The sequence below is a fragment of the Cetorhinus maximus genome, chromosome 3 (assembly GCF_964194155.1).
Source record: "Cetorhinus maximus chromosome 3, sCetMax3.hap1.1, whole genome shotgun sequence".
Taxonomy (NCBI): domain Eukaryota; kingdom Metazoa; phylum Chordata; class Chondrichthyes; order Lamniformes; family Cetorhinidae; genus Cetorhinus; species Cetorhinus maximus.
In genome coordinates this window covers 73,635,661-73,650,891 of record NC_135881.1, presented here as the reverse complement: position 1 = coordinate 73,650,891, position 15,231 = coordinate 73,635,661, and the positions used below count along the sequence as shown (strand labels likewise).

The 15,231-nt window shown below is 39.5% G+C and overlaps 1 protein-coding gene across 1 annotated transcript in view; it reads right to left on the bottom strand.

Moving 5' to 3' along the window:
* Positions 1-14,390, bottom strand: part of LOC144678727 (E3 ubiquitin-protein ligase HECW1-like) — a 676,338-nt gene extending 661,948 nt beyond the window's left edge. Inside the window, exon 1 of the mRNA XM_078538571.1 lies at positions 14,245-14,390. Coding sequence (XP_078394697.1) covers positions 14,245-14,274 — 30 coding nt within the window. The 5' untranslated portion in view covers positions 14,275-14,390. The remainder of the gene's footprint in view (positions 1-14,244) is intronic.
* Between the last annotated feature and the right edge of the window lie 841 nt (positions 14,391-15,231).

Sequence of the window (15,231 nt, the reverse complement as noted above, 5' to 3'; positions counted from 1 at the left end):
CCATACAGGGCATGCGTCAAGCTGGGCAGGCCTTAATTGACCCTCCCACCTAAAATGGCGGCGCTCAGCCTATCGGGGGTGTTGATCGACTCCGCACCTGACCGCGCCCACCCCCACACGACCCCCCGATGGGGAGAAAATTCTCCCCCGATTTCCAAAGAGCTGAGCTCTAAATTTTAAGACCATGCCTTCTTCTTCTGAATTCCCCAACCAGAGAAAATAGTTTCCCTGTGTCCATCCTATTGAATTACTTCATCTTTTCAAAAACTTCAGTTAGATTACCCTCAACTTTCTAATCTTAACAGGATAAAAGTTGGGTGGACACTGTAGTGGCTGTGTGAGCTGTTCCGCCAGATTAACGGCCGTGTGATGCTGACAAAAACATTATCCCATCCAGTCACAACCAAAGTCAAAATCTATGCCCCAAACCCAGGAATCTTTAGGCTTGGTCATCCGACAGGTTGTCCTGCCTCTTTCGTGTTGACTTGTGCCCAAAACTATTCCATGCCAACACAAAAGTGGCAAAGCAAAAACAGACAGTGAAAAACAATACCAGGAAAGAAAGTTCAAACATGAGAAAAAGGACAGTGAGGTTTTGTGGAAGCCTGGTCAATTTAGTTAAAACAGCGAAAGGGGAATGGTTTCTAATAAAATATACAAAATATGAGGATTATCAATTTTTAGCTTGATTTATCTGAAATATTTGCATTGACATTTTTCCACTAAAACATAATCACATGGTGGGTGTCAGTCCACTGGAAACTAGTTTACAAGAGCTTAAAATTACAGACACCAAGTCTAAATCTTTCTGTACACAGTTGAGGGAATCTGTTTCAGAGCTACCTTGGCATGTGTAAATAACACATACTGTACCATTGTATTCCACTGCTACTATAGTTAAAGTCATAGCATCACTCTGGATGGTGACAGGAAGGCAGTGCAGATTATGTTTGGCATGGCATGGAACACAATGCCTGTGTGGTGTTACCTAGGTTTACAAAGTGGTTTGGACACGTTAACTTGAATTTTCACTCCCAGGTCAGGAATGCAAAGACAGGATAATTCCCGGCTCCACAAAACCGACCCAAGAGAAAGTGCCCCAGAACTTCAGATTTTCGTTCCAGCTGAGCCACTTTTTTATGGGAGCCATGGCAGGAGACCTCAGAAACAGTGTGGAGGCTATCGGGTGTAGAAGCAGGCTGGGAGGAAGACCTGCCTTGATGCATGGGTACTTTGTTGAAGCAATGAGAAAAGAAAGTAGAGTAAAATACTGCCCTCCAGCCCTCACCCCTCATAGCCCCTCAACCACCACCCATTCCCCATGCCCCTTCCATGCCAACCTATGCCAAATCATGTCCCACCCACCCTCCTTGGCCCTTCATACCCTCCGTGACAACATCTGCCCCTCTGCCTTTTTTTTATTCATTCATAGGATGTGGGTGTCGCTGGCTAGGCAAGCATTTATTGTCCGTCCCTAATTGCCCTTGAGTAGGTGGCAGTGAGCTGCCTTCTCTAACTGCTGCAGTCCATGTGGTGTAGGAACACCCATAGTGCTGTTAGGAAGGGAGTTCCAGGATTTTGACCCAGTGACAGTGAAGGAACGGCCATATATTTCCAAGTCAGGATGGTGAGTGGCTTGGAGGGAAACTTGCAGGTGGTGGTGATCCTATGTGTCATACCTTCCATGCCAGCCCATGCCCCTCTGTCCACCCCTCATGGCCCCTCATATCCTCCATGCCAAACTATGTCCCTCTATCCAACCCCATGGCACTTGATTTCCCCTAAGACAACTTAGTGTAAACTTGTGCCAACCCATGTCCCACCACCCTTTGCCCTTATACCTACCATGCCAGTTCACCCAGTGTACACCATGGACAGACCTCAGAACCTATGCTGAGATTATGTTTATCGATGAATGCACTATTTCAAAACATAAACACTCTGATTGATAAAAACCCGTTCACTACATTTAACTTCCTTTAATCCCTTATTAAAAAAAGCATTGGAACTCATAGTCCCACTTTAAAGACTTTATAATCACTTGGAGAGTCAATCAAACTGAACTAACAGGTGTATCACTGTAATAATGAAAGCTTGTGAAATTAGTCATGCAGCACTAATCCTGTAATGATAACTCTCAGGCTTGTGTCAATAGACAAGTGAACCATGGATCTGCAACTTAGAACCCGCCCCCATTCCTTGTGTGCATGAAAATGGTAGGTGCTGTGTTCAGGGCCAGAATTTACGGATCTGAGCCTCCGCTGCCATTTTCATAATGACAGAGATTCTAATGATCTCCTAATAAAGTTAAGATTGGAGGTTAGGACAAACTATTTGGAAATTCAGAATCAATACATTTAGAGTTGAAAAAGACCTTTAGTTCATCCACCCAGAAAGACCTTAAATTTCTCTTACTGTAGTTTTCAAATGTTTCTTAAGAGTCCAATGCATTTCACTGACTCTACCCTATCTAAAAGTCCTCTTAGACAATACCAAGGTTGGTCAGACAGGATCTTTCCCTTCTCAATCTACATTGACTCCTGCTTACTAAGTTATTATTGCATAGATAATCCTCAAATTTACCCCTGATAATTGATCCGATTATTTTACATACAAGTGAAGTACGGTTAATGAACCTTTTACCTGTGTTTATTTTGTCCCCATTTTAAATAAGGATGCCACATTAACCAGTTTCCAATCTATTGGTACTTCCCCAGTGTCCATTGACTCTATTACAATGATTGTGAACAGGTCACAGATCTCTTCCAGATTTTCCCTTAGCACTCTGGTATAAATAGCATCTATCCCTGGTGATATATTTTTGAGCCCAATTAGCTGGTTTAGAATTTCTACCTCATTAATATCAAAGTTATTAATTGTGCTCAAATTGTCTCTGTTTGGGAAGGGTATGGTGCTTCCTTTTCTCCCCCTGTGAATACTTGGAGGAATTATTGAGAATATTACCTGTACTGTGCTTCTCTCTGTTTCATACCACTTTGTATCTATTTTGGTTCTATTCTGAATGCCCTCTTACTGTTGAAATTCTGAACATATTTGGCCCAAAATTTGCTGTCAAGATAGTAGTGTAGCTAATGACACTCCCCATGATTTATGCGTAAATGGTACAGCAACTTCAGGTGAACAGCAGCTGCATGGTTAAATAAGACTATCAAAAAGTTGCTGATCTAGTTGTGCTGCTCCACCGTTAGCTTTGCAGGAATGACATTTTGTTGACTGCCTTACTATTAACATGCATTAAACATCATGAAATGAATGCATTTGCCTGGTAGCTAGAAGCAAACCCTGGTGCAGATATTTAGGCCCAATACTCAGTAGCATACATACACTTTTAATATTGCGATTATGAATGATTAACCTCTCTGGTTCTGAAAATTAACTATTACAAGTGTGGAATCTCATTGCTGGAGGCTTTGAATTTTTCAGGGAGATTTTATAAATGCCATTTAAGAAAAATAATAATCTTAATTTTCCTTTCTAAATCTTTTTGTTCTTTAAATTCAATCTTGCTTTCCCTCACTTTGTTTTGATTTTTGTATCTGATTTAACAGTGTTCACATATTTTAATTCACTCTCCTTCTCAGTACTTCTACTGTTTCTTTCCCAATATTTATATCTCATTGGTCTTTAAATCTCTTAGTTTCCCTGCCCACTCAGGTCCCAGAATGCCCCCTTTCCCTCGCTGCACTTCCAGCAGCTTTGTGGGCAAATATATTTTGAGCTAAAGGATGTGGAGAGTAAGTCTAACTCTCAAAATTTGGCCCATTATGTTTTGTCTTTGCAGCTATGATTATTTCTAGACCTTTTCTTCCCTCTCTGACCAGCTTTTTAATATGTTTTTGCACATCCCTATATTCAGCTCAGTGAATGTCGCTGCAGGTTTGAGAAAAGTTATTTTTCCTCTTTCTTTCGCCTCTGGTTAATGTGTTAATCCATCTAATGTATCTGCTTGATGATTCTATGCATGTATTTATCCTATATGTTCAGCATTATGCCTCTAAATGTGTCCCACTTGCTATCTATAGAAATTTTGAACAGGATTTCTTAAGCAATTTAAGTTGTTCTCTTATTTCTTTAAATGTAGCCCTTCTTTCTCTTCATAGAGAAAACTGCCTTTCTTCTTATGCTGACCTGGTTATCTACAGCATACAAACCCTGGTGATGGTTTAGTTGCTTTTTACTGCATTAAAGTTGTCTCACAGGTATAGTTTTCCTATTCCTATTCTTGGAATGTGGGCATTCCACTTGAGAAGGCGTGATGGGCTTTCTTCTTAAACTACCACTGCCCGTTTGCTTGTGCTACTCTTTCTATGGGTTTTCATACAACTGACTAGCCTATCATACCACTTTTAGGAGCAGTTAAGAATCAACAATGTTGGTGTGGGACTGGAGTCGCATAAGGTGACTGTGTCACTGGAAGGTGCTGTCGAAGCAGATTTGGTGAGTTGCTGCAGTGCACCTTGTAGGTGGTACACACTGCTGCCACTGAGCATTAGTGGTAGAGGGAATGAATGTTTAAAGTGGTGGATGGGGTGCCGATCAAGTGGGCTGCTTTGTCCTGGATGGTGTTGAGCTTCTTGTGTGTTGTTGGAGCTGCCCTCATCCAGGCTAGTGGAGGGTATTCCATCCTTGTAGATGGTGGTCAGGCTTTGAGGAATCAGGAGGTGAGTTGTTCACCTTAGGATTCCCAACCTCTGACCTGCACTTGTAGCCACAGTATTTATATGGCTGGTCTAGTTCAGATTCTGGTCAATGGTAACCTCCAGGATGTTGATAGTGGTGCATTCAACAATGGTAATGCATTGAATGTCAAGGGGCAATGGTTGGATTCTCTCTTGTTGGGGATGGTCATTGCCTGGCACTTGTGTGGCACGAGTGTTACTTGCCACTTATCAGCTCAAATCTGAATGTTGTCCAGGTCTTGCTGCATTTGGACATGGACTGCTTCAGTACCTGAGGAGTCACGAATGGTGCTGAAAATTGTGCAATCATCAGCGAACATCCCCACTTCTGACCTTATGATGGAGGGAAAGTCATTGTTGAAATAACTGAAAATGGTGAAATGGCTTAGGACACTATCCTGAGGAACTCCTGCATTGATGTCCTTCATCTGAGTTGACTGACATCCAACAACCACAACCATCTTCCTTTGAACTAGGTATGACTCCAACCAGTGGAGAGTTTTCCCCCTAATTCCCATTGCTCCAGTTTTGCTAGGGCTTCTTGATGTCAAACCCGGTCAAATGTGACCTTGATGTCAAGAGCAGTCACTCTCACCTCACTTCTTGAGTTCAGCTTTTTGTCCGTGTTTGAAATCAGGCTGTAATAAAGTTGGGAGCTGAGTGGCCTTGACGGAACCCAAACTGAACATCGGTGAGCAGGTTATTGCTGAGTAAGTGCCGCTTGATAGCACTGTCGACGATCCCTTCCATCACTTTACTGATGATCGAGAGTAGACTGATGGGGTGGTAATTGGCTGGGTTCCATATCTCCTGCTTTTTATGTCCCAGGACATACCTGGGCAATTTTCCACATTGCCGGGTAAATACCAGTGTTGTGGTTGTACCGGAACAGCTTAGCAACGGCAAGTTCTGGAGCACAAGTCTTCAGTACTATTACTTTTGTCAGGTCCCATAGCCTTTTCAGTGACCAGTGCCTTCAGCTGTTTCTTGATATCATGTGGAGTGAATCAAATTGGCTATGACTGGCAGCTGTGATGCTGGGGACCTCAGGAGGAGACTGAGATGAATCATCCACTCGACACTTCTGGCTGCAGATGGTTGCAAATGCTTCAGTCTTGTCTTTTGCACTGATGTGCCGGGTTCCTCATCATTGAGGATGGGGATTTTTGTGGAGCCTCCTCCTCCTGCTAGTTGCTTAACTGTCCACCACCATTCATGACTGGACGTGACAGGACTGCAGAGCTTGGATCCGATTTATTCTTTGTGGGATCGCTTAGCTCCGTCTATCGCTTGCTGCTTTTGCTGTTTGGCATGCAAGTAACCCTTTGTTGCAGCTTCACCGGGTTGACGCCTCATTTTTAGGTATGCCTGGTGTTCCCCCGGCATGCCTTTCTGCACTCTTCATTGAAACAGGGTTGATCCCCTGGTTTGATGGTAATGGCAGAGTGGGGGTTATGCCAGGCCATGAGGTTACAGATTGAGGTTGTTTACAATTTTGCTGCTGCTGAGCACCTCATGCATTCCCATTTTTGAGTTGCTCAATCTGTTTGAAATATATCCCATTTAGCACAGTGTTATTGCCACACAAAGCAATGAAGGGTATTCTCAATGTGAAGATGGGGCTTCGTCTCCACAAGGACTGTATGGTTGTCACTCCTACCGATACTGTCAAAGATAGATACATCTGTGACAGATAGATTGGTGAGAATGAGGTCATATCGGTTTTCCCCTCTTGTTGGTTCCCTCACCACCTATCACAGACCCAGTCTAGTAGCTATATCCTTTAGGACTTAGTCAGCTCAGTCAGTGGTGGTACTACTGTGCCACTCTTGGTGGTGGACATTGAAGACCCTCAACCAGAATACATTCTGTGTTCTTTCCACCCTCAGTGTTTCCTCCAACTTATGTTTTGTATTAAAGGCTCTTCAGCCCTCTAGCCTTCGCCCCTCATGCCACTAACCCTCCCACCCACTCCCAATGCTCTGCCAATGCCACCTTCATGCCCCATGTATCCTTCATGCCCACTCATCCAGTATGCACTATAGAACCAGTGAGCCATGTAACAATTGCATGTCTTGGAAAGCATTAAAAAAAGACACCCAAACATTTGCTTTAACAAAAAAACTGCTGCTCTTACAACCCTATAAGAATGCCAATCAAACAGAGCCATTATGGTCTCACTAATAGAAGCTTTTCCTCACTTCACACCTCCTAATGTTGTCCAAATAAACTTACAGATATTGAAAGAAACAGTTCAAGGAAATGCAGGCTTATTAAAAGCTCATAAAGATGTTAATCCAAAGCAAACACTCCACTTTACCCTATTAAACAGATATCCTGTTGAGCTAATCTATTAGTAAGTCTTGGAACTCAGCCAAGCATTCAGAATAAGGCCATCTGGAGAAACAGATATCCAGCCATCCTTTTCTCCAGAGGCCACCCAATTCTGTGAAAATTCAGCCCTGGGTGTTCAAAACTGCACACTACACTCTGAAATGCCAGTTCAATATTTTTTATAAACTAAACATTACCTCTTTACTCTCATGCTCTATGTGCCTACTTATAAAACCCAAAATCCACTGGTCTGTTCCTGACTTTAACTAACCACACTCATACTTACAAAGAAATAAGTATTCCGATCCTTAGTTTTCTCTGTTCATGCACATCTTTCAGGGTCTTTCCGTTGAGACTCTGTTCCATTTCTCTTATGCTCTTTCTGCTAAGTTGTATTACCGCATATTAATTCACATTAAATTGCATTTGTCACTTGTCTGCCTGTTCCTGAAGTGTTCAAAACCTCTTCGTTTTGTGTCCCAAACAAACATTGAGACTGTGCTTTCCATGCTTAAATCCAAACCGTTGATACATACAGAAATCAAAAGTGGATCTAGCACTCAACCCTTACACCCCTTCTCCAATCCAAACAACATCCAATTATTCTACATCTTGGTCTGCTATTTTGTCAAGCAAATTTGTAATTACAATGCTACATTTCTTATTATACCACATTTATAATAAGCCTCTTGCAAGACACCTTGTTGAACGTTTTCTGAAAATCCACATAAACTATATTGCTTATTTTCCCTTTATCTATCAAATCAGTCATTTCAAGAAACCTTTATCAAAATTCACAGGAGTTATATGCGGGACAGGGTGGTAATTGAAAACCATATGCCACCATCTAGTCTGCATGGAGACTTTCAACAAATATTTGAAATTTATTGACTATATCACCACCACACTCCTGTAGTAAACAAAAATCTATCAACTACTGTCCCTTAAGAGTAATCACCATGTAAATATCACTGCATAACTAAATACAACAGTGAGAGGATATGGTTATTAGCTATTGCTTCAATATTTCACTAGCAATGTTGTCTTGTTACGATGGAAACACATTGAGTACCAATTTACACAACGCAATCAACAAAATTACAGATTTCACTTCATGTTTCTCCTGTTAGATAAAATACTTGCTTTAATTCCTTAGACTGCTATTTCAATATGTGCATTAGCCTGCTAAAAATAAACAGTTTAATATGTTTGTTAAAATACTAGGCAAATGAATTTGACAATTTTGGACAGTTTAATTTGAGGGTCTTGGTTTATAATTGTGTGCTCTAGTTTAGTGCAGACCCTTCATATCCTCTCCACTTCTTTCCTTTATTATATTTTTTAAAAGGCAGATTCTATTTTCTTGCATAATTTTCATTGCATACAAGCAAACTGAACTTCCTCAGCTTCTATTCACAATTCATTTATTCAGCATTTAGTTCCTGTGTCTTATTGAATTTTTGCAAGTCAACCGTACCTTGAGGACCAAAACTGGACACAAAGCTGCCAGTATACTCTCCTCAGTGCCTTATGTTGTTCAATGTAACCGGAACTGATGTTCAATGTAGGTTCATACACCAAAACTATTTGTCATAAAACACTTCATTTAATGATATTTTCTATTTTTAGTAGCACCATCAATTGTCTTAAACTTCTCTGATCAACAGATCATCAAATTGAATTGATGTTGATCATTTAAACTCTACATCTACAGTCAGCTAACACTTTCAGCTAAAAACTGAAAACTGAAAGTGCCTTCAAATGATAGCGGGAAATTTATATTCTTGTTCCTTCCAATTTTGGATAAATCATTGACGAATAGCAGCATGAAAATTGCTGGGGAATCATTGCGTCAACTTGCCTTCAAGTGCAGGAATTCCAAGAATTTTTACCAGAAAGAACTCGTCAACAAGAAGAAGCCATTTAGCATTCAGCCCTTCTATCCCATTCCACCATTCAATTAGACCATGTTTGTTCTGGACCTCAAATACATTTACCTGCCTTTGTCCCATTCCCTTCAGACCCTTACTTAATCAGTTGATCTCTGTTTTGTGTTGAATATGTTGAATGTGTGGAGGCCTTAGAAAATATGAGCTTGGCAAAGTTGACAAGATGCACCTTGAGATGCAATGAAAGAACCGTCCGGTTAGCATGGGTGAACCATAAATGCAACACTGTTTTCAGCGTGCAACCTTTGGCCATCTATCTGATACATGGTACTATTGGGCAGTCTTATCTTGTCATGTTCCTTATGGTATGTTGGCTTTCTAATGGCTAAAAGAATTTTTGTTCCCCTCTGCAGCCACTGGCCTTTAAGCAGATGCATTCTTTTAAATTTTCCCAGCTGGACCATGCCAGTTATTCCACACTACACCTGGGAAAAAGTGCGCACGGAGCAGATCCAAATAATTTAAAGAACCTGACTAACTTGCTAACTTACCTGACATAAAGTGCTACTGTCCCACTACTAGTGCACGTCTTCCCATACACATCACAGCAAGAGCTTGACACCAAATCTTCCAACAGGTTTCTAGGAGCTCTTGCTTCTTTTTGATCTCAGTAGTTCTGCTTTCTTTGAATTATCTAGCTACATCATAGGTTACATTGTTTCGTCATTGGCCATAACTTCCCAGGGACCCAGTTATTTCAGATTCACCCTCTTGAGTATCAGTAAAATGCTTTTTTTTGTCACCAAGTAAGGGATTTCCTTTCTTCAGCTCTGAGTATAGTACTGTACAATACCAGATCGTTTGTTGGTAGGCATCATTCTGTGTCAAGATAGCACATTTGTATGTTCACAAGCAATAGTTCTCAATTCTCAGTGCTTCTGCAAACTTAATTCCAATGCTTCTTTCAGTTGGATATTTAGAATCACACAAACTGTTAAACTTCTCTAACTCTTTAAAACAACATCCACGTGGTTATAGTGTATATGGGCATCAGAAACTTGTCCACAAAAAAACTTGGAAAAACAACAATCCTTTTAAAAGAGCACTTTCCCTCTTTAACAAGTTTTTCAGATTGCCCTAGCAGCTTGAACGGCCAATATTTGCAATACAAACATTTCCAAGGTTTTTACTGGGCTATTTTGAACACATTTTATACATGCGTTTTTCAGCAAATTCAAGGCAAAGATGTCATTGCCCCACTGAACACCTTTCTTTTACAAAATCCAGTAAAATTTTATCTATACATCATCAGTTGTCCAACATGAGACAATAACAACTTTCATTTATATAGTGCCTTTAACATAGTGAAACATCTCAAAACGCTTCGCGGGAGACAGCATGTGTTGGTTGCTGATCACAACCAGTTTCAATCCTGTGCTATCTGAGATTTGCATCTATATGCATGGTCCAACATACATCACTGGAGAATAATCGGGGTTTTTGTACTTCCTTACCCACTCAGAGTCTAATTCTGAGAGCCCAAAGTGTATTCCTGGCTATAATTAAGTAATTCAGCACCAGTCAAGATTTAATCCAGGGACCATTTGCTTACTATGTGGTTTATTCACCTACTAAGTTATCAGGAGGTTATTTTACATCACAGTTAATTATAATGAAGTAGAAGTTAATAATTAATAATCGTGTGACTTCAGAAACACTCTTATGAAGCTGTTTTTCGAGTGAGAAGAGGTTCACTATAACTTTTCCTGCCAAATGCATATGTTTGCTATCAACAGACCTATTACTCTATGTTACATCCAGATTAAGGGAATTTTATCTGGTGTTTATTGCATGTTCATCATATTCCAAATATCACACTTCAGTTGCAAACTTTATTTCCCAATCTATACACTTTCTTAGCCCTGAAATTTGTAATAAGTTGCTGGCTGACTTATTTAAAGCAGTGTTGTCCAGTGGCTTGTATATTGGATAACACTGATTTAGAGCAATGCTCTGAAATAGGTCAGACTGGCAGTTAAACATCAGAACTAGATATGTTGTAAATTCCAGGCTAATCAGTAGTCCCCCACTTTCAGTTTAGTTTGTTGTACACACTTAATGGGTAGATTTTCATTCTTACACATTTATCCCATAATATTCACTGAAATATGTTTTGTGAGTTCAGCTGTATTCTGATAAGGAAAAAGGGACAATTTATTAGCAAGAACACTAAAATGCTGACATCAGCTAATCATTTCAAAACATTGAATCTTAGCCAAGAGGGACATTTTCACTAGGATTTCCCCCAGAGAACAAGCGTTGTCATCATTTTCTGTGCTGCTTTGAGAGGATAGAACTGAAGCAGCCAGTAGCTAAGCTGCTGAAGCATGCCTCCTGGTGGGGTAGGTAAGTACTGCCAGTGATAACATCTGAATATCTGTAAACTGGCTCTTGACCAAGTGCAGTATGGGGAGGAGAGTGTTGGGATGAATTTTTATTTTACCAAACCTTGCTTCAAAAAATAATTAAGAAAAATAGTATAACTTGTCAACACGTGGCCCATTTGTATCTTGGTTATGCTGGAACCAGTGTTTCTATTTAATAGCAGTTAATAGGTCTGCTATTTGGGAATGCTCTGCTGCAATTAAATAATTTTTTGAAGAGACAGCACGGTATTAATCCAAAATGTGTTTATATATAAGAGATAAAGAAAAACAATACTCAAAGTGCCACTTGAATTTGCCAGAAATGTTAAATATTATGTTAAATGTTAAATATACCAAATTAAATATTAAGAAAACATTGCAATTATCATTTTATCCACAGATAATTCAAGCTTTATACTTATAGGGTGCATTAAATACATTCTTAAAGAGTATAAATGCTCTTTACTGCAATCATTTCATTCACTCTAAATAATGTTGAAAGTAGCTAGCTAACATCCTGTAAATGCAAGAGGAGACATGACTGTTTAGCCCTTAATTACTTTAAAATTACATAGAATGTACAGCACAGAACCAAGCCAATCAGCAGTGTATAGGTTCTGCACAAGCTTCTTCCCACCACTCTTCAACTAACCCTATCAGTATAATTTTCTATTCATTTCTCCCTCTGATTTATGTAGATTTCCCTTCAGTCCTTCTACAAGAACTAATATTCAACACTAAACCAACAGCAAGATAGAAACTCATATGGTTTTCTTTGGTTTTCTAACATATATTTACAATTGATTTTCCCATCTGATATTGATTAATCACAATACACAGATTGTATACTAATTGAATGAGGAATATTTGGAATGTATTGGTCTGGCCTTCTATTGTATAATGGGGTTATAACTGTTCTTTCCCGCAGGCAGCAGCATGCTCTTTTCTAAATGACATGAGAGTGAAGCTATTATTTCCTGTGTTTCCACTGGCCTGCAAAACACTGCAGTTTAAAAAAAATCCAGCAGCATCCAACACACATATTTTACACTATTAACGGTAGACGGATGAACCTTTTTTTAACAATGACAGACAAAACACAGGAAGATGGCAAACAAACATTTTTAAAATGTGAAACAATTTTGATGATTATTCCATTTCCTATGTACAGTACAAAAATATTGCTGCTGTTTAAAAAATAATTTTACAAGAAGTGAAAAGCTACAGAGGCCACATTTCCTGATTCAAAAATTTCAGCATTTATTCATTTTTTGAAGGTTCCTGAAATAGTGATGGTAAAGGGAAGTAGAATATTAAGAGTTGACTGATGTCCTTCACAATATCTATTGCTGCTATTATTGTGCAAAGAAAAGTCCTTGAAATTCTTCTAAACTTAAGATGTACCTTATTTCTTTTGAGTTAACATATTCTCCCGGTCTGTAATTTTAATTCTTGCCAATTATAATGTCTGCCCTTGGCAAAAATATTTTCACTAGTTTCTTCGAACTTCTGCTAAATATGAGTCAAGTGGCATGAGCACCCTGAAAACTATCTTCATTTTCAGGTCACAAACAATGCTTTCAAAAAACAAATTTGAATCCAAGACACTCCAATGGGGATAGTCAGATGGTAAAGAAGAGTTAGGCACTGGTTTTGAATTTCTGCACTACCTCCTTGGTTAACATTTCAGGTACATAGTCTCTTAAAGTGTGAACTTGAATTCCAGCCAATTTGTGTATCCCACATAATCCTGCAGTAATAATTTCAATGGATGCAGACGCGTACATTTTCTCTCATGAAATGCAACACTGCATTCTCTTCAAAATGTCACATTCATCAAATAACTAGACAGTGTGAAATGGATTATTTACATGTGTAAAATTTTGTTCTTTAGTGTTAGTATCTATAAAAGAAATCTTACTAAAATGAGTCATTATAGTAAATGCAGTTCAACTTTAAGCAAAGAAGCATCTCTGAACACCTGCCCTGTGACATCTTTAGTACCACATGAGAGTCCCTGCTAATCAAAGTCCTATTCAAGCTAGGGTTCTATTCGCAGATTCATAACCCGGTTAATTAAAGGCAGTGGCACACAACAAAAGGGTTGTTAGCCTCCCCATCACTAGATGCACACTACTGTCAGGGCTCAAATCTGCTGAGCACTGCAAAAAAACACATTACATCAACCATGAACTGTAGCATTCAGAAAGCTTACAGTAAATGCAATTCCCTTTAACTAAAAACATCGACCTTACTTAAGCACTGCCATTAATTTTCTTGTAATGTCATGTGGAATGACATTGAATAAAGCCCCAAACGAGACTTATTTTCCTTTGCAATCAGCCATTGAGTCTGGAAAAATAGACACTATAGGTTTGATAACCTGCCGCAACATAAACCTGGCAGTGTTATTTTCAGTCATCACGTTATTTATGCAGGTCATACCTCACTGGCAAAGGAAAACAGAGCATTCCTATTATCATTTTAACCTCTAGGATACTATAGCAATCTCTTTGTATGAGTACTTTCCATCTCTGCATTATACATATATCACTCAAGATTACACTAAAGTATCCATTTATTTCTTTTAAATGGTGCTGTGTTTTTCTAATTAATGCACTGTAAAACAGATAACATATCAATCACAGAACTACTGGAACACAACTGCTCAGATGGTCTTTTACCTAAGATGCAAACATATAGCTACCCCATTCTGTTCAGTCATTGCTTAAATGGCTATAGCTCGTCAATACATTATGTCAACACTGATACATTACCTGATGCTGCAGCACACAAGGAGACAGTAAAATCAGTTTTTCATTGTAATTTTAAACAAAGATCGCATCAAGGGTACACTATTTGCTTAGCAACAGAGAGGGCATCACAGTACTTTACCTGTACAATAATGGTCTGGGCAGGAATCATACTTCACCGAACTGGCTAAATCAAGTGCAAACCCCTCATGATTAGGTTTGTAGTAACAGTCCGTAAGCCAATCACTGATTCACCATATCCCAGCACAAACAACAGTTGCTACAGTGAGATGCTGCACACTTCATTTCCGTTCCACCCTCTGCCTCACTCTGGGCACCAGACAGCTGTAGCCAACCAGCATCAATCTCCCTGTGACTTGGGCTATTAACCCACCCTCTTTCTTTCCTCATCCTCCCCACGTACACACAGACACACTACTACCACACACATCTAGCAAAGTGCTCAGCAAAGCGTTGTCAATTCTGCAGCTGTACCTCCCTGTCCCAGGGGGCTGTCCCTTTACAAGCTTGATGATTTCTGCGCTTACAGTTGCAGCTTTAAGGTTTGCTCTGGGCTAAGGAGTAGCATCATTTTAAGAGATGTTACATTCGCGTGATTATCAAATACAAACAGTGTCGCAATTCAACACATCCTGGAGAAGGGCAGTCTCATATTATACTTTCAAAGTGATAACAATAAATCAACAGAAATTTTAGGCATGCAATTAGAAAATGACAGAGAAATAGGATGTTTAACTAGAAATACTCAAACAAACATCTGGTCATTCAATAATATAAATTTCACAAAGCAAAGACTTTTTTCTACCTTTTTTAATATAATTGGATTTGATGAGGAAGAAACACCTACAGCCTACATGATTTTTGTACTAACTCATGTTGCCAGTGTAGAATGTTAAGTCCATTCAGTAAGGCAGCTCTCTGCATTCTGTCTGGTGGCTGCCAGAATGCAACACTTCCACAGAAACTGCGGATGAAGCAGAAACAGCCAGTAAATACTTCATACTGCCTTTATTTGTTCTGATACAGCCAGTATTTTTAAATAATGAATTTCAGTTAGAAACTTACCATCACATATCATTGTGGTAACTAAATATATACTTTTGGTCGT